General features: G+C 34.1%; 2 protein-coding genes across 2 annotated transcripts; one reads left to right on the top strand and one right to left on the bottom strand.

The window, feature by feature from the left end:
* Positions 1-5398: 5398 nt before the first annotated feature.
* LOC127656439 (ladderlectin-like) lies at positions 5399-12623 on the top strand. Its single transcript, XM_052144769.1, has 7 exons — positions 5399-5428; positions 5559-5657; positions 8197-8241; positions 8333-8412; positions 8496-8630; positions 11694-11805; positions 12288-12623. Exons 2-7 carry the CDS (start codon positions 5600-5602, stop codon positions 12350-12352), a joined length of 495 nt encoding a protein of 164 aa, XP_052000729.1. The 5' UTR covers positions 5399-5428; positions 5559-5599; the 3' UTR covers positions 12353-12623.
* Positions 12624-16609: 3986 nt separating this feature from the next.
* Positions 16610-24540, bottom strand: LOC127655991 (26S proteasome regulatory subunit 6B-like). Its single transcript, XM_052144103.1, has 11 exons — positions 24489-24540; positions 23751-23849; positions 23119-23305; positions 19896-20042; positions 19667-19776; positions 19468-19561; positions 19120-19287; positions 17804-17880; positions 17534-17702; positions 17330-17385; positions 16610-16997 (listed from the first exon to the last, which is right to left on the bottom strand). The coding sequence occupies exons 1-11, from the start codon at positions 24522-24524 to the stop codon at positions 16884-16886; spliced, it is 1257 nt and encodes a 418-aa protein (XP_052000063.1). The 5' UTR covers positions 24525-24540; the 3' UTR covers positions 16610-16883.
* Between the last annotated feature and the right edge of the window lie 1163 nt (positions 24541-25703).

The raw sequence follows: 25703 nt of genomic DNA, 5'->3' as shown, positions 1-25703 counted from the left end.
TCAATGTTGCATTGTCACAAGAAGGATGTCTCATAACTCATTTGATTCTATTGACTTAAACACTTATTATTCAGGGGGGTATTATCTAGGCAGGACCCTTTGTACACTTCTGCCTGGATTCTACCTCCCTTGTTATTCTGCATGTATACTCAAAACATCATAAAAATAGGTATAGTGCATTGACACAAGAAGCACTGTATGTCCCATAACAAATGTGATTTTATTGACTTAAACACCTATATTATTCAGGGGGTATTATCTAGGCAGGAACATTTTTTACACCTTTTTTTCTGACCAAGCCACTTGGTATGTGTACTGATGGATGTTATAAGTACATTTTTCAAAGCACTATCAGTTATATGTGACCAAATAAGATGTATAACTTACATTGGTTTACAACTGTTAATCCTGTTGCTGAGGTACTGCTGTAGAGGTTGTGCTGTACTGCTTTTGCTGTGGTGGTTGATAACACAACTGCTGTTAAGCTGAAGGAGAAGGCACAGATTTTGCTCAGGTTATAGGTGATAGTTCTTTGGCAGAGATGGTGGGCATGGTTGCAAATGAAGTTACAGGTGTTGCAGATGCTGCAGAGGTGGTAGGGGATGACACAGATGCAGCTGTAGTGAAAGATATTGCAGCCAAAGTTTATACATATTATTTTGATTCCTTTTTGTACCCCTGAATAAAAAGTAAATAATAAATAAATCAAATTAGTTATGAGACATAGAGTGCTTCTTATGATAATGCAACATAACTATTTGTATGGCTTTTTGAGCGTCCATGCAGAATAATAAGGGAGGTAGAATCCAGGCATATAGAATATTCCCTTGTTCTATATGCCAAGATGCTCAGACACAACAACTCTGTCATCTACAATTGTATTTGCAGTTCAGTAGTTAATTAATGTAATCTTGTATAGAAGAGGTAAACTTATTTGGCTTGCTGTCCATATACTGGAGTACAGTGTAATAAGAGCATCTCCTGTAGTGCAGTCATGTCTTTCTTTTGTCTCTAGACCATCTTTAAATGCTTGTACCCAAATATAGGGTATTCAGTCATGTCCTCATTGTGTTAATAAGTAGGTGTGTGTGTGTTCGAGCACAAATGTTCTGCATTGTGGATGTGCTATAATTTCACCCCTTCATTTCTGTGTGTGTTTGTTCTGCATTGTGGTTGATTTTGAGTATTTTATTGTGTTTTAGTCCTCCCCGTTCATTTCTTATGTTCGGTTAAAAATTACACAACGAATGTTACTGTTTTTGTCATGTAGCATAAACTGAGTTTATGACAAATGAAGGAACACGACTCCACATGCCGAAGTGTCCTTGGGCAAGACATTTACCTTGGCCTACTTAGATCATGGATACCATTTTTATTAAAGAAACTAAATCAAAATTGGTAAAAATGACCTGAACACCAAATGAGGGTTAAACAGTGTTACAGCTGGTTTCTATTCTAGATGTTTTTTTATTGGCTAAAAATAATATATTCCCAAGTTTCTATGACATTTTTCTGAGGCACCGGAGCATTTTTTTCCAGAGATGTTTTATCATCTGGCTTAGAAAAGTGACAACTTAATTACCAATTAAGATTTAAGATTTGCCAATGGAGTAAGAAAAATAAACTTAATTCAATAGGCTACGAATAAAAATGTTAACTGTACAACTGATGTCTAGAGATTTCAAGACAAAAAAAATAAGCCATTTTAGTAGCGTGTGCAGTGACATTGTTACCTGAAAAGATCCCTTCATAATCATTTCCTCCTAAACAGGCTGAGCACCAAGCGCACCAAATCATTTCGAGGCTTAAGCCCCATGCAGTAACATTGTTTGTTGGTTTGGACAGTCTTGTTCAAATCTGGGCCTTTGAAAACATTTCAAAAGTTCAACATTTTCTCTGGGGAAACGTTTGTTAACAAAATTGTGCAACAGAAAATAGAAATCTTCAACGGAAGGTGTGTGTTATCGCAAGACCCTGATGACCCACTGATAAATGATGCAGCTTTATGTGGTGGTTGATTATGACATCAAGACATTGTAAACATTTCTGAAGCCTCATCGGGCTTTGAAGGAACAATTCACCCCAAAATGAAAATGATCTCATCATTTACTCACCCTTATGCCATGCCAGATGTGTATGACTTTCTTTCTTCTGCAGAACACAAAATGAAGATATGTAGAAGAATATCTCAGCTCAGATCAATATTTAAGTCCATTTTTACAATAAATTAAAAAACTTTGTGTAAAAATTTTCACATTCTTCTTCTTATGTTTTTGGTGATTCCCATTCTTTGTGCATATTGCCACCTACTGGGCAGACTGCAGAAAGAAGAATTTCTGGCAAAAATGGACTTAAATATTGGTCCGTTTCTCATCCACTCCTATCATATTACTTCTGAAGTCATGTCAACCACTGTGGTTGTATGGATTGCTTTTATGCTGCCTTTATGTGCTTTTTGGAACGTGAACATTTTGGCACACATTCACTTGCATTGTGAGGACCTACAGAGCTGAAATCTTCTACTAAAAATCTTAATTTGTGTTCTGGAGAAGAAAGAAAGTCATACACATCTGGGATTGCATGATGGTGAATAAATGATAAGAGAATTTACATTTTTGCATGAACTATCCCTTTAAGTAGCACATGGGGGGCCACATTGTACTCCTTTTGAGACACAATATTCTGCACTGATTTAGTTCTTGTATCTTGTAAGCCCAGACATAGTTGTTCTCACTCTAATCTAATGTATGATGCACAATTTTATAAAGTGTATTTGTGACTGATGGGAATATTCTGCCTGAAATGTTGCTCTACAAAGGCTGATACTTTTTTATTAGGCATTAGAAAAAACTTGATCATGTCTAAGTATAAATTATTTTATCATCTCTCTTTTCCCTGGTCATTACTTATACAAATTAATACACTCTCTACATCAGGGGTCGGTATTATTAAAAAACTAAGAAGAATATTCAGAAAATATATTATTATGAAAAATACCACCATTTTATTATATTACTATTAATAATTTTAAAGGTACTAAAACGTTATTCAGCCAAACGTAGTGAGGTGTTTTCTCATTTTCTTGTTATTGTTGTTTGATTAATAGCTTTTTAATGACATATTAGACAGTGGTCTATTCAGTTACACTTCAAGTCCAACATTTTGATACAAATAAGTTTTTTGTCCAACTGTTTATGTTCACTTTAGACATAACTGACTGCATTTACACTAATGCTTTACCAAGACGGTCATTGGCAGAATTATGAAGTGTATTTGATCTTTTAGGAGCGTACCCGCAATAGTGCTCTCAGAACACATGCACATTTAAAGCGCAGCACACAAACATAAGCCACATGTCAATCAAAGACGAGAGGAAATAAAAAGTCAATGTTTTATATTTTATATTGATCAACCAACCAGTGGTGGTCTTGCTACACGATTGATGTAATGAACACCCCTGGACTGGATGTAGAATATAGCCTAAGTATTGAAAATTACTCAAAAGTTTATGACACCATATCGTGGACTTCTCTTTTTTTCTGATAAACATCCAGATCATTTTACCACCCAGCCCTATTGATAACATGGCATTAATATCTCACAGCAACCCAATAATCTCAGTGATATATAGCTAAATTACATGCTACATTATAGACATAAATCTAGTAAACAGAAAGATGAAATTTACCTAGATATGTTTCTTCAAATTAGAGGCAGAATTAATGCTGATATCTAGCTTGAGCAAGCTAAACTCAGAATCCGAGTCCACAAAGTGTCATTCAAGTGGAGTTTGTGTAAAGTCAGAGTCCCTAAAGTCACTTTTGTAGAGTTTGTGTATGACCAGTCTCCAAAGTCTCATTTGTCGTGGAGTATTCATGACACTTTTACCTTAGAATCTTAAAAGTTCCATTTAAGCAGTGTTAGCAACACCAGTCCCAAAAGTGGCTCTCATTGCTGAATTTAGAGCAAACCTTTTTTCCCCTAAAGTTTATCCTGTGATTCAAGTTTCTAGTCAGAAGAATTGTGGCCTGTCTATTTGTGGCCTCTCTATGAGCTCAAAATAAATGAAAAATGTTTTGCACAATAATACAAATTCAGTTAACTAATCCACAACTATGACTTATGAAACCTATTTCACTGTGTAACCACTATATATCTGTACTGGCTTGTGATTTTCTTGCCAGTATTAGAACTTATTTATGTTTCTGTCTCCTTAGAATGAATCATTTGTTGCATTGTCACAAAACCCTCAAATAATTACTTAATTGAGTTTGCATTTTAAGTCCTAAAAGTTTGACTTAAACAGCTTTTGTGTATGTCTCTAAATGTGACATAAAAATACTAAAAGTTTTTAATAATAGTGCGCGTGTGCGTGAGCACAAATGTTCTGCATTGTGGATGTGCTATAGTTTCGCCCCTGCATTTTTGTGTGTGTGTGTTCTGCATTGTGGTTGATTTATGTATTTTATTTTACAATAAAAAAAATACAAATAAAAATGCTCTGTGTTTTCTTTTCCATTAATTTCCTATGTTGGGTCAAAAATAACCCAGAACACAACGAATGTTACTGTTTTTGTCACACAGCATAAACTGAGTTTATGGCAAATGAAGGAAAAGTAACCAAGCCATGGCCTAATCAGGTCAAGGATACCATTTTTATTAAAGAAATTAAATCAAAATGGGTCAAAATGAACCAAACACCAAATGAAGGTTAAACAGTGTTATAGCTGGTTTCTGTTCTAGATGGTTGCTTATTGGAGTGAAAATTACATATTCCCAAGCTTCTATGATATTTTTTGCAGAGAAATGCTCGGGTGCCTCAGTGTAAATTTGTGGGAGTTAATTGCATGTTTTATCATCTGGCTTAGAAAAGTGACAACGTCGTGAAAAGTAATTGCCAATTAAGATTTAAGATTTGCCAATGGAGTAAGAAAAATAAACTTAATTCAATAGGCTACGAATAAAAAATAAAGAAATATTAATAATCTGTACAACTGATGTTTAGAAATTTCAAGACAAAAAAAAAAAGAAGCCATTTTAGTAGTGTGTGCAGTGACATTCCTGAAAAGGTCCCTTAATTTCCCCCTAAACAGACTGAGCGCCAAATCATTTTTAGGCTTGACTTTGGAGCCCCATGCAGTAACATTGTTTGTTGGTTTGGACAGTCTTGTTCAAATCTGGGCCTTTGAAAACATTTCAAAAGTTCAAAATTTTCTCTGGGGAAACGTTTGTTAACAATTGTGCAACAGAAAATAGAAATCTTCAACGGAAGGTGTGTGTTATTGCAAGACCCTGATGACCCACTGATAAATGATGCAGCTTTATGTGGTGGTTGATTATGACATCAAGACATTGTAAACATTTCTCAGTTTTCCATATAAATATCCCTTGAACCTACAGACACTGACCGATTCCAGCAAACTCTCAGGTAGTGTCACCAAATGAATGCTTCAAATGCACATTTTTGCTGAATTTATGATGGTATAACACATTTAGACTCATATTTAATTATGTGTGTTGTCTAATAATTCTACTTTTAATATAATTCTGTTTTTCAGTTGTGAAGTAGACTTGGTTTGGGGTTTCATCATTAGAATCAATGGCCGTCTGGATTGTCTACCTGTCTCTCTGCCTTCTCTTTTCTATGAGTGGTGCAGGTAAAAGCAATATAACAATAATAGGCTTTAAGGAATTAACTTTATTTTTGTTTGAATCATTAATTACCTTGTAAAAATATTAATATTTATATAAGAAAATATTTTATTATATATTATAAAACTATGAAAACCTGTTATACACCGTATGTTCAATATCCTTATTATTATTATTTTGTTAACACTACAATAAGGTTGTATTAGTTAATGCCTTATAGTTAACATTAGTTAATGACTTAGTTAACATTAGTTAATGCCTTAGTTAACATTAGTTAATGCCTTAGTTAACATTAGTTAATGCCTTAGTTAACATTAGTTAATGCCTTATAGTTAACATTAGTTAATGCCTTAGTTAACATTAGTTAATGCCTTATAGTTAACATTAGTTAATGCCTTATAGTTAACATTAGTTAATGCCTTATAGTTAACATTAGTTAATGCCTTAGTTAACATTAGTTAATGACTTAGTTAACATTAGTTAATGCCTTATAGTTAACATTAGTTAATGCCTTAGTTAACATTAGTTAATGCCTTATAGTTAACATTAGTTAATGCCTTATAGTTAACATTAGTTAATGCCTTATAGTTAACATTAGTTAATGCCTTAGTTAACATTAGTTAATGCCTTATAGTTAACATTAGTTAATGCCTTAGTTAACATTAGTTAATGCCTTATAGTTAACATTAGTTAATGCCTTAGTTAACATTAGTTAATGCCTTAGTTAACATTAGTTAATGCCTTAGTTAACATTAGTTAATGCCTTATAGTTAACATTAGTTAATGCCTTATAGTTAACATTAGTTAATGCCTTATAGTTAACATTAGTTAATGCCTTATAGTTAACATTAGTTAATGCCTTAGTTAACATTAGTTAATGCCTTATAGTTAACATTAGTTAATGCCTTATAGTTAACATTAGTTAATGCCTTAGTTAACATTAGTTAATGCCTTATAGTTAACATTAGTTAATGCCTTAGTTAACATTAGTTAATGCCTTATAGTTAACATTAGTTAATGCCTTATAGTTACCATTAGTTAATGCCTTATAGTTAACATTAGTTAATGCCTTAGTTAACATTAGTTAATGCCTTATAGTTAACATTAGTTAATGCCTTATAGTTAACATTAGTTAATGCCTTAGTTAACATTAGTTAATGCCTTATAGTTAACATTAATGCCTTATAGTTAACATTAGTTAATGCCTTATAGTTAACATTAGTTAATGCCTTAGTTAACATTAGTTAATGCCTTATAGTTAACATTAGTTAATGCCTTAGTTAACATTAGTTAATGCCTTATAGTTAACATTAGTTAATGCCTTATAGTTAACATTAGTTAATGCCTTAGTTAACATTAGTTAATGCCTTAGTTAACATTAGTTAATGCCTTAGTTAACATTAGTTAATGCCTTAGTTAACATTAGTTAATGCCTTATAGTTAACATTAGTTAATGCCTTAGTTAACATTAGTTAATGCCTTATAGTTAACATTAGTTAATGCCTTAGTTAACATTAGTTAATGCCTTATAGTTAACATTAGTTAATGCCTTATAGTTAACATTAGTTAATGCCTTATAGTTAACATTAGTTAATGCCTTATAGTTAACATTAGTTAATGCCTTATACTTAACATTAGTTAATGCCTTAGTTAACATGAACTAACAATGATCAACACTTATTTTCAGCATTTATTAATCTTGTCTTATGTAACAGATATTTCATTTATATGAACTAACAAGGAACAGCACCTCTTTACGATGTTTATTAATGTTAATTTTTACAAAAGTCTATAATAATATATAGTGTATACGGTACTACTAACACATTTCTTAACAGTGAATGGTGTCTAATATGATTCATTCTGGAGGAGAAAAGTTGGAGAGATATTGAAAGAATTGTCACTCACATATGTTCCTGTGTGATATATATATATATATATATATATATATATATATATATATATATATATATATATATATATATATATATATAATGAAGTTTTGTGAACTTTATTGTAAAGTGAAAACCCTTTGATTATCATCAATTAATGCGTTACTAATGTTTGTTGACTCTTAATTAATGATATCATTATGAATTAAACTATTGATTCACTATTGAATCAACAATCAATATCACATACGACTCTGAGAAAATTTTTCTGCACTGTTGGGCATATATATATATATATATATATATATATATATATATACTGTATATACAGTAAATATAACGTAGTCTATAATATTAACATTAAACAAGACACTTAAATACAGTAAAGACGTGATATTTTTACGTGTTAGTTGACGTTAATTAATGCATTGAGTAATGATAACTTAAACACCTTTTTAATGTTAAGAAATGTCTTATCAGTTAACATTAACTAAGATTAATAAATGCTGTAAATAAATGTTGTTCATAGTTGGTGCATTAACTGTTAACAAATGCAACCTTACTGTTAAATGTTACCATTATTATTATTATTATTATTAGAAGTAGTATTAATACTACTAGTAGTAATGATTTATTTATTTTCTTATTTAAGAGGAAATACAGCATCAGAGAGCAGCCAGAAACACACGCTGTAACAGTAAGACTTTGGTACTCTTAATATCTATTTATTTAATCCCACAATAGGTTATTTAACAATAATAAAAAATATCAACAAAATATCTTAACAGATTGTCCAGTCGGGTGGGCTGAATATGAATGTAGATGCTTCAGGTTTTTCAACACACCACTCACCTGGACTGCTGCAGAGGTTTGACATATAACTTTTCTGTCATTCATGAAATTTTTGAAAGCTTTTCGTCGTCTGTTGTAACATTAATTTTCTCTCCTCAGAAAACCTGTTTGACTTATGGTAATAACCTTGCTTCTGTCCACAACCATAAGGAGTACATTTTTATACAGAGCATAATCCGACAACAGACTCATTCTTCACCAAGAACCTGGATAGGAGGCCATGATACATTGTCTGTATGTATTATTTTATTCATGTTGCTTGTGCTATTGGGCAGTTTATAGAGATAAAAACACAGAAAAAAAGCCAAATTTCCACCCAAAATTCTCATTATTGATTTGTCTGGAGACATTTTACTTTTGATATTTTCTTTTGCTTCTTTATTCTCAATAGTGACACTCATTATATTCCCATTAATATACTGTAATACAATTATTATTATTATTTTTATTTCAATCTGCATAAATTAAAGTCTAAACTACCAAAATACAATTATGATGTATAAATACTTCACAATTTTTTACACTGAATTAAATAAATTACATATAAATTAAATGAAAATGCAACACTGCATTGGAGTTGTCAAATGAAGTGCTGCACAACAGAGCATCACATATTGCTTGAATATATTATTCTGTTGATATTTATTATTGTTATTATTATTATTATTATTATTACTTTTAATATAATTATCATCATCATTACTTTTATTACAATGAATATTACATAAGCATACAGTAGTGAAATATTTCTTTTATTTTTCCATTTAAATCAAGTTTTTAGTTTGGTGTAAAACTGAGTGAACCTCTAACAGTTTCTGAGCGTCTTTGAAGGTAGCTTCTCGTGATGAGTGGCAGGCTGCACACATTCACTTTGTACCACACAGCACAAGCAGCCCGTCATTTAAAGGAATAGTTTACCCAAAAATGTAATTTCTCTCATCATTTACTCGCCCTCATGATTCTGCTGAACACAAATTAAGATTTTTTTAAAGAATATCTCAGCTCTGTAGGTGTATTCAATGCAAGTGAATAGTGATCAGAACTTTGAAGCTCAAAAAAGCACATAAGGGCAGCATCATTGAAGTCCTTTTTTACTTTAATCTCCACTTTCACTTCCACATTCTTTTTTTTTTTGGCAATTCACATTATTTGTGGATACTGGGCAGGGAATAGAATTAAAAGTAAAAACAAAAATACTTAAATACTGATCTGTTTCTCAACCAAACCTATCATATCACTTCTGAAGACATAGATTAAGCATTGGAGCATTGAAGAAAGCAATGTGCTGAAACATCTGTTCCCTTTGTTGGTATGGCTCTTAACTCACTTTGCAAATTTATTTAGGATGCAAATTTAATAAAGTTATATCTTTTTGCTCGACCCTTTTTAGTCTGTTTGACAATTCAGTTAGAAACTTTAGATATTTGAAGACATGGATTAAACCCTGGAATCTTATGAATTACTTTTATGCTGCCTTTATGTGGTATTTGGCCTTCAAAGTTCAGGTCACCCTTCAATTGTATTGAATGAACCAACAGAGCTGAAATATTTTTCTAAAAATCTTTGTGTTCTGCAGAAGAAAGAAAGTAATGTCTGGGATGACATGAGGGTGAGAAAATGATGAGAGAATTACATTTTTTGGTGAACTATCCCTTGTAAGTTGAAGTATGTATTTTTCCGTGTTAAAATACTTTGTCCTATCCAAGCTTAATGTACAGAGACAACTGTAGGTAAGTCATTTATAGGTTAATCTTCATACAAACTGTGGGCTCTATTTTCGTGGCCATAACACAATGACAGTGCACTGCATCTTATCCAATGTTTGTTAGAGCACTAATTCTACATGCAATTGTTATGCCAGCACAAGTGGGCATGGGTGGGAGTGTTTGTGCTATCTGTGGGTGTATGCACGCAAACTGTGGGTATGTTGAATGTTAATTAAGCGGTGTAAATCATAGTTTGCTATTTTCCTGAGAAAAAGGTATTTAAACTGAGATGTCTGAGAAACAAAGTCTAAAATAATTTCCTGCATTAGCAGTTTGGGGATTCCACCAGCAGATGATATTAAAAACCTATGAACTTATTTTATTACTAGCCAATGTGTCAGTAAATCAATGATTAATTGTACTTACATTCTTTATAATTTAACGCAGCCTACATCCAATTAGTCCTGACGACAAGCACCACATTTTCCATGCGTATTAGGAGCATATCACTGCCAGAGAAATATGCCTTACATTTCAACAAGGACATAATTAATATGCAAAAGAATTTAAGGCACAATGGTACATTTATCTATTCTTCTGATGCACTGCACACAGCCCATTTACACTACCAAGTTCTTATAAATTGGCTCTCTTTATTTATATCAACATTGCTTGACAGGGAATAGAATACATAATGGAACACAGACAGTGCAATAGCAATAACCGGAGAAGAACCTCAAAGTTTAATTGCACCTGTCCTACAAATTATGTCACTATGCAAAATCAACCTTGTCTCACTGAAAGAACGTTACTCTATTTACATTTTTACAAACTGACTTTTACGTGCCGTTTTCTATGTTTCACTGCAGGTGAAATGAACACTAGAGGCGCTACAACAACTGTTTGGGTTAATCATTGTCACACAAATCACGAGTACAATCGCTGATTTTGAGTTTATAAAAACTTATTTTGCACTATTACTCACCCCGCTATATTATGATCAAAACACTTTTACATTAACGCATGATTTGAAAAACTAAACATTTTAACACTTGTATTACAGACCCACCTACATATACACACTTATTGCTATGTCTTAGATTGCTTGGTAGCTCACCTGATAGAGTGTTGCACGCTGGGTTTGACGGATGCGGTTCGAGTTCACCAAAAGACACTCGAAAGTTAAAGTGCCACAGAAGCGACACAAAAAGTGTCTTTTCTGATTATCTTTCCAGACACTATTGGTTAGGTTTAGGATAAAGTTTTAGTTATTAAAACCTTCATCTAAAATTCACCTTAAAAAACTTGTCCGATTACAACCTCATTTCCCTACTTTTTGGCATCCCCACTGGACATTTCACTTGAAAACTGCAGTCAAATGTGTAAGGAAGCACTTCATTTCAGTTTTGCAAAAAAGTTGCAATGCTCCCTTACATTTTAAGAGACCAGGCTGACATTTTCTTTCAATTGATTTTGGGGTGCTCTTATGTGTTTCTGATCCTCACAGTAAGTTTAGTACACTTGTGGGCATGACCATATATTAGAGATACACCATGAAAGCATGTGATCCTAAATGCTTTTTAATTCACAGAAGAACTTCTGGGTTTGGACTAATGGTAAACAAATGGATTTCCAAATTTGGGCCCCTGGAGAACCCAATAACCTTAGAGGTCGTGAGCACTGCATTGAGATGAACTTTAGAGGTAACTATTTTGAAGTTGAAATTATACAATTAAATTGTATTAAAAACTGTAATAGTATGGGTAGAAAAATAAGAGGGCTTGGTGATGTCAGTTAAAAAGGAAGTTTGTTTCAGAGGCAGTGGATTTATTTTGATTAAATATTATCTTTGGAATAATGTGCATGTATTGTTATTTTATTGTTAACAGGAAAACAATGTGTATTAAGATCCAGTAATAGAGTGAATTTTGATTTTATGTTGACTTTAAAGTCATACTAGAGTCAATATAACAACCTTGAGGGGTTACTTTGGCAATTGACATGACATAAAACAAGCCTGGTCATGATGTATTTGACTGATTTGGGATTTGGGAGTGTTGTCATCATACATGTAAACATTATATATTAATATTTCTCTATTCAACTTCTTATGTAATTATAAGCATCATGAAGCTTCACAATATTTACATGATTAAAAAATTTTTTTCTTTCTTTCTTTTAACAGATACAAGCAACTGGAATGATTTGAACTGTTCTGAGAAGAGACCTTTTGTGTGCAGCATAAACTGAACATCAGCCTCACCTTTTATCTCACTTTAAATGTTAGACCATTTAAATGTTAACTGTTCAGAGGAGCTCAATAAATGTCAAGCAAAACGCATAAAGTTTTTTCTTCTTCTGAGAATCTGTCTTGCAGCACAAATAAGACTGCCTGTTTAATAATTGGTAATTAGAATACAGTTACATTCAAAAAGTATTTTGATTACTGAAGAGATTACTTTGCATTTTATTGTCATTTGTTTCATTTCATATTTAGTCCTTTCAGATGTAAAACATTTATACATATAAATGATGCGATCCAAAGTGCATTTGAACAGCGGTGAAACACTTTCTTATGATGTGTTACATTCATACGAGCAGACAGAGAAATACGTTTGGAGCAGAAGAAATAGAAATAAACCTTGTGTAAATCGTCAGCTTTACGCTAAGCTAAAATGCTATTTCTAGCCATTTTACATGCACATGATACCAGACACGATCATGTTTTTTTTTTTTTCATCAAGAAAATTCACGTTAGATCACAATTGATTTTTTTCTATTGTATGATAAACTGAATTATGAATGTTATTCAATAGGTTACATTTTTAATCATTAATGTATTGATTTAATTATCATTTTAGTTTGATAATCAACGTGCAGAACAATGGAAAAATACAGCTTAGAGCAGGTGTGTCAAACTCAGTTCCTGGAGGGCCACAGTCCAGCAGAGTTTAGCTCCAGCCCTAATTAAACTCACCTGAAGCAGCTAATCAAGGTCTTCAGGAGTGCTTGAAGATTACAAGGAGGCATTTTGGAGCAGGGCTGTGGCCCTACTGGAACTGAGTTTGACACCCCTGATCTAGAGGAAGTAAAAGTCGTAGTTGCAATCCCCAGTACCGATTACGAGTGGGGTTCAGCGGGTTACCCGTTGATTTTATTTAGGGGGGTACTAAAGCAGTGGGGTCAGTTTCACGTACTTGGTACTTTGATACTTCTCATCAAGCTGGACAACTTTCAACAGAATTCATGTGACTAGCATCACATTTCGGCAACATTATACCAAGACATTTTAGATGCTAAATTGTGAACAGATTTTTGATATATTGAAAAGGTGTTATGATGGTGAGGCAATATACCTTAATGGCATAAACATGACATAAATGTGGGTATGGTGGGTCAAGATAATAGTGCCTCCAGCTGATGAGACACTTCACATAGACTTTGAAAAAACAATCTTTATTGTATGTATGTATGTATATATATATATATATATATATCCATCCATCCATCCATCGTCAACCGCTTATCCTGTGTACAGGGTCGCGGGGGGCTGGAGCCTATCCCAGCTAACATTGGGCGAAAGGCGGGGGACACACTGGACAGGTCGCCAGTCCATCGCAATATATATATATATATATATATATATATGAGGGGTTGTTGTTTCTTTTCAAAATCTATATGAAGTGTCTCATGAGATGGAGGCAAAAATATAATTGTGCCACCATATTAATTTATTTCATTATAAAACTAAAATCAAATAAAATTAAGTTTTTAAATTGATGACTTGGACCAAATAATAAAGAAAAGCAGCCAATAAGTGCCCAACATAAATGGGAACTCCTTCAATACTGTTTAAAAAGCATCCCAGGGTGAGAAAATATCAAGAGTACATGTACGTACGTAAATTCTACTTTGAAGATGCTAAAATATAACACAGTTTTGATTTATTTTGGATTTGTTTAGTCACAACATAATTCCCATTGTTCCATTTATGAGATTCCATAGTTTTGATGACTTCATATGATTCTAAAATGTGAAAAAATTATAATAAAAATGAGTGTTTCAAAACGTTTGACCGGTAGTGTATATTGATATGTATACATCAAATTTGATGAGGCAAAAGGATTTTAAAAATGATATAATCAAGTCCACAAGTGAAATAATAATATTCTTTTTTGGACTGCTCAAGGGTTTTTCAACAAATTTTCAACACTTGTTGTAATAAAATGTATTACACTTGCCAAAGCTGTTAACCATGATGTCAGTTATAGTCCTTTTATCACTGAAAGATAATAAGTTCTTGTTTAATTTTAGATTGCCTGTGACTCCTGCAACCGTTGGTGTGAGACATAGAGTGCCTCTTATGACAATGCAACATACCTATTTGTGACTTTTTGGGCATTCATGCAGAATAATGAGGGAGGCAGAATCCATGTAGAGGTGTAAAAATGGTTCTGCCTAGATAATACCCCCCTGAATAATATAGGTGTTTAAGTCAATAGAATCAAAGGTGTTATAGGACATTCAGTGCTTCTTGTGACAATGCTGCATACCTATTTTTATGCATTTTTTTGAGCATCCATGCAGAAAACTTAGGTAGAATCCATGTGTAGGTGTAAAAAATGTCCTGCCTAGATAATACCCCCCTGAATAATATAAGTGTTTAAGTCAATAAAATAAAATGTGTTATGGGACATACAGTCATTCTTGTGTCAATGGACCACACCTATTTTTATGACTTTTTGGCCAACCATGCAGAATAATGAGGGAGGCAGGGTCCAGGTGGGGCTTAATATTTATTTATTCTATGTCTTGCCTGCTCAAAGAAAGAAATGCCATTATTATGTGGGTCGGCATGGGATGTGTGTGTGTTCACTTACTGTATGCTAAAACATTTTCAAAACAACCAAGAAAAAAAACTGTTTAAGTAAATAGAATATGTTATGGGACAGTGTTGCTCATGTCAGTACACAGTATATATTTGATATTAAAGTGTGTTTATGTTGTTTTGTTTTAATACCCGTAACATTATTAATGATCATGCAAATTAAATACTTTTGAGTTGAGTGTCAGATTGACAAACACATTTTCTTTTGTAAAGCATGTGACACCTTAGTGTAAAATCTACCAGTAGGCTAGTGATTTAACGTTCAAATAGCAGACAGAAGAGTCTAGAATCGACTTGTTACAAGAGCTGTGTAGAAACAGAGATAACTGTTTCCATAAGGACGTAAGACAATGACGTTTGAAATCGTATGAATTACATTTCAGAGTCTGTGCTGCCATCTACTGGAAAATATATAACATTTCATCATAACTGAAATTTCTGATGTCTTGGGTGAAGACGAAACTCCAACTTTTTACTGCCATCTAGTGGAAGCACGGTTGTACTGTGCGCATGCACGCTAAGTGGGGTAGGCTTCAGCCGGACAGTCGGTTCACCGGTTGTCCTTCCTTGGACCACTTTTGGTCAAAAAAAAAAAAAAGTCGCTCAGATCCTTACGCTTGTCCATTTTTCCTGCTTCCAACACATGGAATTCAAGAACTGACTGTTCACTTGCTGCCCAATATATTCCACCCCTTGACAGGTGCCATTGTAATTATATAATCAATGTTATTCTCTTCATCGGTCAGTGGTTTTAATGTGGCTGATCAGTGTATTTGGAATACTGAATGTTCATGGCATCTCTGCCAGCAAATCCTAATAATAAAGGGTTTGGGTGGCATTCAAATTTTTCTGATATATCTATAGTAGCTATATTATGGATTGATTAAGTTTTAATATTTTAAATTCATTCGATCATTATTGATATTGTACATCTTGAAAGTATAGAATTATTTTAGGTTTATTTATTCATACAAATAAATTGAATTGTCTTTAAACAAACGGAAGACTGGCAATAAACAATGATCATAAATTGCTTATTTTGTAAATTTCTAAAATTGTCTCATTGAAGTGCACTTTAAATTGGAATGAGAGATACTGGGAGGAGTCACTGTCACTTTGCTCACAGCCGATTGGTTCAGCATCTGGATGAGATCTCTGATCGGGAACATAAATGCCCCGGAGCAGGTCAGCCGATTAATGTTACTATGGTGATGAACCCCGATGAAAGCCTATCCATCCATTTGACTGGTACCGCGAATTCGGAGTTCGCTTAAAGTAAGTTTAAACTTATCTAGCTAGCTGCTTAATCCTGCTTTGTGACATAGGCCACTGGTCATATCATTTTACCAATGTCACACAGCATTAGCACAAGTTAGTTTAAAACAGTTTCTCACAAAGTATTTAGCTTTTTTTTTTTTTTTTAAATCTGCCATAACATGCATGAGTTTTTGGTTGATACTTCCTCTGAAAACAATTACTTTATGCAAATATCATTACTGTAATATGATTAGTATGCCAATATTTTTTTAATTCACTTTACATTTTCTGTTGAAATGCACAAAATATTGTCTGTTGGCATATGTGGTGCTTGTAATAAAACGAAAATCTTTATTTAGGCAAATTTATATGAAAATTTTTTATTGGTCATCTTTGAGGTACTGTTTTTTTCTCAAATTGAAATAATAAAATGCACACAATATGTACATGTTTATGCATCCATACTTTATCTACGTACACAAATCTTGAGAAATCAAAGTCCCAGTACAAGCAGTGTTAACCTTGAACGGTTTAATCAAGTTTTAAAGTGTCTTGACCTCAATGATGCATGGTACGTACAAATAATTGTGAAACAAACAGAGTGGCGATATCCAGTCTACGATATCAAATAGTTTTCTACTTGTAGAACTCGTGTTCCTGCTCGTCTTTCTTGATAACGTTCTTGTAAGCTTTCTCAAAATCTTTAGCAAGCACAATGTAACGGTTTTCACGCACTGCCAGCATACCAGCCTATAAACATGAAGGAAACAGTATTAATCATAACAGAAAAACATATGCATGATTTAAATTTTTTTTTTATGAAAGTTAAGCAGAGTACAAACTGTCAAGTGTATACAGCAGGTGTCAGATCAGAATTTCAAAATGTAAAAAAGGTTTCATAATATTAATAAAACAGTTTAAAAAGAGCACTCTGAATATGACTGTCAGGATATATGCAAAGTATTTAAAAGACATAACTAAACACAAATGTTGCTTTAGAAATGTAATGCACTTAGACCTGTTAAACAGAACACTAGCCTAGCAAAGAGAATACTGCTCTAATCCATTCTCCTCTCACTTACCTCCTGGCAAATAGAGTTGATGTCAGCTCCAGAGACCTTGTCAGGCCTGGCAACATCTGCACTTTGGTTAAGGACAAGTGCGAAAAGCAAATACAAAGCATATTGTAAACATCTACTTTTAGTTTTTGGTTGTGACAGTCAAGCATAAGAATCTAAAGTCTATAAAATATTTATGAGCAAACATTTTAGGCAGAATCAGGATACAGTCCTCCAGGTCAACCTCCTCAGACAGGTTCATCTGGCTGGTGATGGTGGAGAACACCAGGCGTTTCTGTCGACGATCTGGTAGCGGGAACTCAATCTTACGGTCGAGCCTACCTGGGCGCAGCAGCGCTGGGTCCAGTGTGTCAGCCCTGTTGGTAGCCATAATGACCTACCATAGAAAGTGTGAAACAGTGAACATCAGCAAAGGTTTAAAGTGAAAGTGACAGTGAAATAATAATAACAAAAAAACATTTTTAAACATTCTCCAACCTTAACATTCACAGTCTGGTCAAAACCGTCCATTTGATTGAGGAGTTCCAGAAGGATTCTCTGCACCTCTCTATCAGCTACAAAGGAGATAACAGAAAAAAATTTACAATACGAACACAAAATACAGTGCACAGGACCAGGGATTATCAGCGAATATTAGTGATCATCCGATATTGAATGGCCAATGCCAATATCCACACTTAGCGCTATATTTATTGAATTTTACACAAAACTAACTTTGTAAAAAAATTATAATTTTTGTGGATTTTCCACAATGTGCTCTTAAGTCCTTGTGGTGGTGAAGTGGCTCGCTTCAATCCAGGTGGCGGAGGACGAATCTCAGTTGCCTCCACATCTGAGACCGTCAATCCGCGCAGCTTATAACGTGGCTTGTTGAGCGCATTATGATGGAGACATGGCGCGTGTGGGGGCTTCACGCTATTCTCCGCGGTATCCACGAACAACTCATCACATGCCCTAACGAGAGCGAGAACCACATTATGGTGACCACGAGGTTACCCCATGTGACTCTACCCTTCCTAGCAACCGGGCCAATTGGTTGCTTAGGAAGCCTGACTGGAGTCACTCAGCACACCCTGAATTCGAACTTGCGACTCCAGATGTGGGCATCTTTACTTGCTGAGCTACCATTCCCCTTTAAAAAATTATCTTAAAAAAATGGATTGTATTTTAAATGGTATTTGGCAGTTTCTTCTAATTTCTGTTAAGTAATACAATTTTTGTAATTTGTCAATACGATAATTTCCTCCCCAATTTGGACCCTTGAGTTGTGCGTGGATGCCGCAGAGAATAGCGTGGGCCTCAACACGCGTTACGTTTCCATGACCGATACCATAATAAAAAAAACATTCAGAATATCCGAAGATTTTTCGGATGACCACTAAAAAATATCCAAAGTTTTGGTCTGCTCCTCACACAAGACTTATAGCACATGAGTCATATGGACTACTTTTATCTTGATTTCATGTAACTCATCACTTAACAACTCCAGTCCTGATCAGCTATTGTTGTATGCAAAAGAGCAGCTCGGGAAATGAGGGTGAATAAATTATGAGAATTTTCATTTTTGCATGATTATATTTTTACCAAAATGTCAGCGTTCTGCATTTCTCATTTGCCATGTTAAAATATATATATATTTGCAGGGAACTTCATATAAACAATTAAAATAATTTAATGCTGCAATATGTGTGTTGTATATACCTGTAATACAATACGCATATTATCATGAATAATGGTTTAATCGACACATTTCTCCAATAAACAGCCAAACAAAATAAGAAGGACCTTCATACCTCCAGTCTGTGCATCAAAACGCTTTGTAGCAATTGCATCTATCTCATCAATAAAGATGATCGCTGGAGCATTCTCTTTGGCCAGTCGAAAGACATCTCGTACCATGCGCGGACCCTCTCCAAGATACTTCTGTACGAACTCTGAGCCCACCACACGGATAAAAGCCGCTGCAAACATTTTAAAAAGCAGAGATAAGAGACTGTAAAAGTTAGAAAATAACTGTGTGCCCCTGCTATGTTCATTACAGTCTAGGTTCATGAATAAAACCTCAACGATCAATGAGAATGGTTACTTAAGAGATTAAAGGATGAAAACTCCATGGTGGACCTTGATTTTCTAAAACATACCGGTGGTGTGGTGAGCAACAGCTTTTGCCAGCATAGTCTTTCCACAACCAGGGGGGCCATACATCAGCACTCCTCTGGGTGGGTCAATACCAATCTGCAAACAAAAGTTACAATTTGAGTTGACAAACGAAACAGCTAAACTGTGACCCCATGTTTCCCATATGCGCTTGAACCCATGCATATACACACAAACAAACACCTGTTTATAGAGTTCAAAATGTGTTAGGGGGAGCTCCACAGCCTCTCTCACTTCCTGTTTCTGGATGTCCATTCCTCCGATTTCAGAGTATGTCATATCTGGTTTCTGATCTGAAGTCATAAACAGAAATGTGTTCAATTTCAAGACTTTTCTTGGCCTGGAAATCACAACTTCTATTATATTTCCAGGTTGTCCATGACCATTGGAATACTGCAGCAGCTGGTCTTACCTGAGGTGAGCATCATAATGCTGCTATCAGCCTCTGGAGGGAGAACGTCCACCAGTGCATTGCTGTGCTTGTGCAGGGCAACAGAGGCATTAGGCTTTAGCAGTTCCCGGTCAATCGTGCTCAGTATCCGAACATAGTAGTTGGAGCCTGAATTTTTAGAAAGATATATACTAAGACATTAGTGTTGAATCGAAAATGAATGCCATTAAGTATAAAACACAACTATATAAAGTTTATGCATGTGACATGTACATATATTGTTAAACCACAAATATGACGTTGAAAGATTTAACTGAATTCAAACTTAGTGGTTGTTTGCATAGGAAAAGGGCACTGAGAATACACTCCATATTGCACAATCCCCACAGCAACAAACCAGCAGCAATCAAAGGATGGGTTGAAATTATAATCTGTAGTTCTCAGTGCTACTAGAACTACTCACTGGCTTGTAAATCAAGATGGTCTGGGTGGCAGCATCCCCAATGAGTTAAATGTAAGCCATTTTGAAGACTCCAACAATTAACCCTCCTATTGCGTTCCATGCATTTTTGGCCCAGGAGAGGTAGATAATAATTTTTAAATATTTGGGACTTTGTCAAGTCTTTCAAAATACACATCATTTTTTAAAAAGATATAACAATTAAAACCATTTTTTGTCAATTTTGGCATCAATTGTGGCTTTAGTCTACACATGATATTATGTACATTGTTTGTACATCTATGAATTCGATTTTTACTTATAAACACTTAACTTAGATTTTGCCTCTTTACCATACTCTCTCACACACTTTTTGTCTCTCACTGGGACTGTATCTTGTTTACAAACATGCAAACACACACAAATTCCTGTACAACACAGACATGTAACAAACATAACAAATTATTATTACAAAAACATTATCACGGTTATCAGTATTATAGTGGTATTGTTAAAATGTGCTGGGAATTTTCAAAAAGTACTGATACAATATATGGTTTTATATTGAAAACCAACTCTGTAAACAAGGGAATAGCAAATGCATTATTATTAGTGTTGTTACAATAGACACTTGCGGCCAAAAGTTAATGTACAGATTTTGCTCTTATGGAAAGAAATTGGTACTTTTATTCACCAAAGTGGCATTCAGCTGATCGCAATGTAAAGTCAGGACATTAATAGCATGAAAAATGTAACAATTTGAAAAAGAATTTCAGAACTTCAAAGAGTTCTCATCAAAAATCCTCCACGTGCAGCAATGACAGCTTTGCAGTTCTTTGGCATTCTAGCTGTCAGTTTGTCCAGATACTCAGGTGACATTTCACCCCACACTTCCTGTAGCACTTGCCATAGATGTGGCTGTCTTGTCGGGCACTTCTCACACACCTTACAGTCTAGCTGATCCCACAAATCTCAATGGTGTTAAGATCCATAACACTCTTTTCCAATTATCTGTTGTCCAATGTCTGTGTTTCTTTGCCCACTCTAACCTTTTCTTTTTGTTTTTCTGTTTCAAAAGTGGCTTTTTCTTTGCAATTCTTCCCATAAGGCCTGCACCCCTGAGTCTTCTCTTTACTGTTGTACATGAAACTGGTGTTGAGCGGGTAGAATTCAATGAAGCTGTCAGCTGAGGACATGTGAGGTGTCTATTTCTCAAACTAGAGACTCTGATGTACTTATCCTCTTGTTTAGTTGTACATCTGGCCTTCCACATCTCTTTCTGTCCTTGTTAGAGCCAGTTGTCCTTTGTCTTTGAAGACTGCTGTATATACCTTTGTATTAAATCTTCAGTGTTTTGGCAATTTCAAGCATAGCCTTAATTGCTCAAAATGAATTAACTGACGAGTTTCTAGAGAAAGCTATTTCTTTTTTAGCCATTTTTGACCTAATATTGACCTTAAGACATGCCAGTCTATTGCATACTTTAGCAACTCAAAAACAAAGACAATGTTAATATTAATTTAATGAACCAAATAGCTTTCAACTGTGTTTGATATAATGGCAAGTGATTTTCAAGTACCAAATTAAAAGTTTAGCATGATTACTCAAGGATAAGGTGTTGGAGTGATGGCTGCTGGAAACGGGGCCTGTCTAGACCCCATGCACAATTTCATATATACAAACGAGTCTTAAGACAGTGATAGCCAACAACTGACATAAATACATTGGTCTTGTAAGGGAGTCTATAGTGTTTCTCCTAATGGAACACTTTTATAACCAAGTCGAGGACTGCCAGATTTTAAATGAACAGACTATGTTGGTTGGGTGACTAAACTACATAAGGTGTTATCGTGTGCAATGGGTGAATAGAGTCTGCAGAGACATGACACATACAGCAGCAGAACAACAAGATGTAGTGTTTTTTACAAGAGTAGGTCACACTGAAAGCTTTTGTTTACATTTTTGACAAGCTATTAGCAAGTTAGACAGACAAACCACGACATTTTACCCCATTCTGAAGTCTCCACATCAAGCATTGATCTAAATTACCTTGCATTCACTATAAAATAGTGGGTGGTGGTCACAAAGATGACTTAAGATATTTGAAGTGTTGCCCCTATTCACACATTTTTTTTTTGTTGCATGTTCTGCAGACAGGGTGACAATCTTTGATTAAGTTTCCATCAGCACTCTTGTAAAACCCAAAATACGACCACACTTTAGATTTGGTCCATGCACTAAAATAGAATAGATTTTTACTTAAAAACATAGTAAAGTATTATTGTTGTATACTTGAGTTGTACAGTTGTTTTGATGCTGTTTAGTTGAAAAACATTGGTCCAGCAAGTTGTATTGAGCATTTATGAGTAATATGAAATTCATTCAAATTACTAGCAAGTCTCACATTAGATGTTTATATATTGTATGCTATATTTAGATACATTTCACAGAAATATTAATAAAAAAAGATGTCTTCACATGGATTATACTGGTTTTGTTGTAGTTAATGTATATTTTTAAATGCCAAAGAATTTCTACATTTAATTTTTTCTAAACAAAAATATTTGTCAGTTAGCATGCACATTTTTTTTTTTTACATGTATGAACAGTTAAGAACCTATTAATGACTTGGTTTTAAATGAAAACCATAGGGTTATAAATGATTTATAAGCTTAAATTCCACTGGGTCAAAATTGACCCGTGAATGCAAAAGGCGTATGGATATTCTGAACGCAATAGGAGGGTTAAGAGTTGATTGACAATGTCTTTTGATAATAGTACAAATGATACTTTTAATACACATACCCGTGGTTGAGCCCACAATGGCAGTATTCTGGTCAACAGCTTCCAGAAACTGCCCAATAACCAGAGGGATGCTCTGGATCCTCTTCACCTCTTCTTGAGCATGAAGGAACTCCTTCTTCAGGTTCTTCTGCTCATCTTTAATATATTCCTCCTGCACCTCCAGAAACTCCAGCTCCTGCTGCAACTTCTGCACAGTGCATATGAGGGAAAATTAAATAGGTGTTTAAATGGGAACATTCAAAGCAGTAATAATTGGTACCTTTTATACAAATAATAAACAAATGTCATGTTACTCAGTATAGATATTAGTCATGGTAAATGGCATGTCATTTTCTGCTATTGAAAATGAGGCTGTGAGGGATAGATGTAGAGTCTGTTCAATGGTTTACCTTGGTATTGACCATTCTGCTGACAAAACAATACTATGTCATTCTGTGAGTTGTGATAATTAAACATGACATTTGACATATAGATAGTACAACCAAGTGAACAAACTGCACATCTATTTTCCATTTTTCAATCATAAAAAAGTAAATATGTAAGCTGACATGACTAATGCCTTTCATGCCAATAGTGTGAAGGAAAACAATTCACAATCACAAAACAACAGAAAAACATAAGAAAAAACAAACCTTATATCTGCTGTACAGGTCCTCCAGACCTTCTGGTTCAGGGGCTATGACAGACAAGCCGGTCTGGGGCCTTGAATTCAACAGGGCCGGTACATCTTCCTGTAGGGGGGAAAAAGGGATCACACACACATATATAAGGATCAAGTATGTGTCATATTTGATGTGTAAGGATCAACCCAGGGACACAAGACGGTTCATAATAATAACACTAATAAACAAACACACTTCATAATCATTTCAATTAATAACATTATTAAACATAATTACATTATATAATGCTAACGCTAATCCTAATTGAAATGTACATTCATAGAGACTTTGAATTATCCTAAATATATGAATGTATATAAATGTTCACGAACCTCTGTTAAACATTACATTGCTAAGCTAAGCCCAACTAATGCTGTTATTGATGTGTGAATCCCAAAATGACCACATACGGTACAAATACGTTGAGAAGTGCACATTTTAACTTGAAATGTTATCACTGAGCGATTGTTCTCCTGGAAAAGAGTGTCAGCACACGTGCTAAAGTTAGCTGCTTTCAGAGAATGGCGTGACTGAGCATTTGTAACCAGCTGAATGAATCGACACCATCTATAGTACGATTAAAGGCCTTAGACTCGCTTTCCTGCAGCATTTGTATTTTTGAAATATGAACCATATCTCATTTAACATAAGTAGGATATCAACGCCCCCGTCTTTGAAAAATGCTTAAAATACAACAGGATATCTCACTTGAGGCTTCTCAACCATCACTCCGCCGTCCTCCATGTTGCTTTGTAGCGAACTGACGTCACGTCGTAGGACATAAAAGTCCCGTAAATAATCCTTTTCCTCTCCTCTCCCTACAGAGCCCTTTATTTTGTGCTAGCACCAGACATTATAGGTAAGGATAAGAATACTTCAGCAGCAGAAAATCAAAAGCCAAATAATTAAATCTGAATGCAAAAGTCCACTTTTCTTAGTGTTAGCTTTCTTTGTGTGTAGATACATTTATAGCCTGAATATCTTTGACACACTGCACTACCAATAAAAAGTGTGTGCTTCCTTGAATAAATGTAGAAAGCTATATTAGGGTACAACGGGGCTTTAAAGGCATACCTCGTAATAATAATGTGCTTTTTCTCGTCACAAACTGTATCAAGATTAAAAAAAAATCAGTTTTGGGGAAGTTACTCTAAAAAAGTTGTTAATTACCGACTACTAATTACATATTCTACAGTGTAATTAGATTACTGTACTAATTACTCTGTCTGAAAAGTAATTGCAATACTTATTACTAATTACTTTCTAAAACCCTTATCAACCTAGACAAGATGAAAAATACAAGGATAGACATGAAACTGTTCTTTTAATTCTTTCAAATAAATCGTATAAAATCAAATAAATTATTAACGAGCAGGAAAAGAATTTAAGGGGGCTGCGTTAAATTAAAAAAACATATATTTTAACATTAGATTTAAGTTCACTATTGTTTTATAGAATTGTTCTACAGTCTATACAGTATTTAACACAATTGCATCAGAAGTAACTGCAATTAAATTACTGAAATAATTAAGAGTAATCCCTTTTTTTAACGAAAAAGTAATTTAATTACAGTAATGAATTACTTAGTAATGCATTACACCCAACAACTGAAAAAAAGAAATAATATTTATTGATGGAGCAACATAATTTCTGTGAAAATAAATAATAATAGGTTTGATTAAAATATATATATATATATATATATATATATATATATATATATATATACAGTCCAGTACAGTACAAACGTTTTAGGTACTTGTTGCATAGTGAGGATGTCTTCAAAAATAATGCCATAAATAGTTTTCATTTATCACTTAACGTCAAACAAAGTACAGGAAACATAAAAACCAATCAATAAATCAATACTTGGTGAGACCACCTTTGCCCACACCTGTGTACAGTTTTTCTTGGTTGTTGGCA

The sequence above is a fragment of the Xyrauchen texanus genome, chromosome 15 (assembly GCF_025860055.1).
Source record: "Xyrauchen texanus isolate HMW12.3.18 chromosome 15, RBS_HiC_50CHRs, whole genome shotgun sequence".
NCBI lineage: Eukaryota > Metazoa > Chordata > Actinopteri > Cypriniformes > Catostomidae > Xyrauchen > Xyrauchen texanus.
The sequence above is the reverse complement of the archived record's forward strand: the minus strand, read 5'-3'. Positions and strand labels throughout refer to the sequence as shown.

Coding starts and splice junctions, on each gene's coding strand:
- LOC127656439 (XM_052144769.1), top strand. CDS start 5,600: ATGGCCGTCTGGATTGTCTACCTGTCTCTCTGCCTTCTCTTTTCTATG. Junction 5,658..8,196: donor CTTTTCTATGAGTGGTGCAG/GTAAAAGCAATA, acceptor TTCTTATTTAAG/AGGAAATACAGCATCAGAGA. Junction 8,631..11,693: donor GAGGCCATGATACATTGTCT/GTATGTATTATT, acceptor TTTAATTCACAG/AAGAACTTCTGGGTTTGGAC.
- LOC127655991 (XM_052144103.1), bottom strand. CDS start 24,524: ATGGAGGACGGCGGAGTGATGGTTGAGAAGCCTCAA. Junction 19,288..19,467: donor TGTTGCTCACCACACCACCG/GTATGTTTTAGA, acceptor AAATGTTTGCAG/CGGCTTTTATCCGTGTGGTG. Junction 17,881..19,119: donor TTTTGATGCACAGACTGGAG/GTATGAAGGTCC, acceptor TCTCCTTTGTAG/CTGATAGAGAGGTGCAGAGA.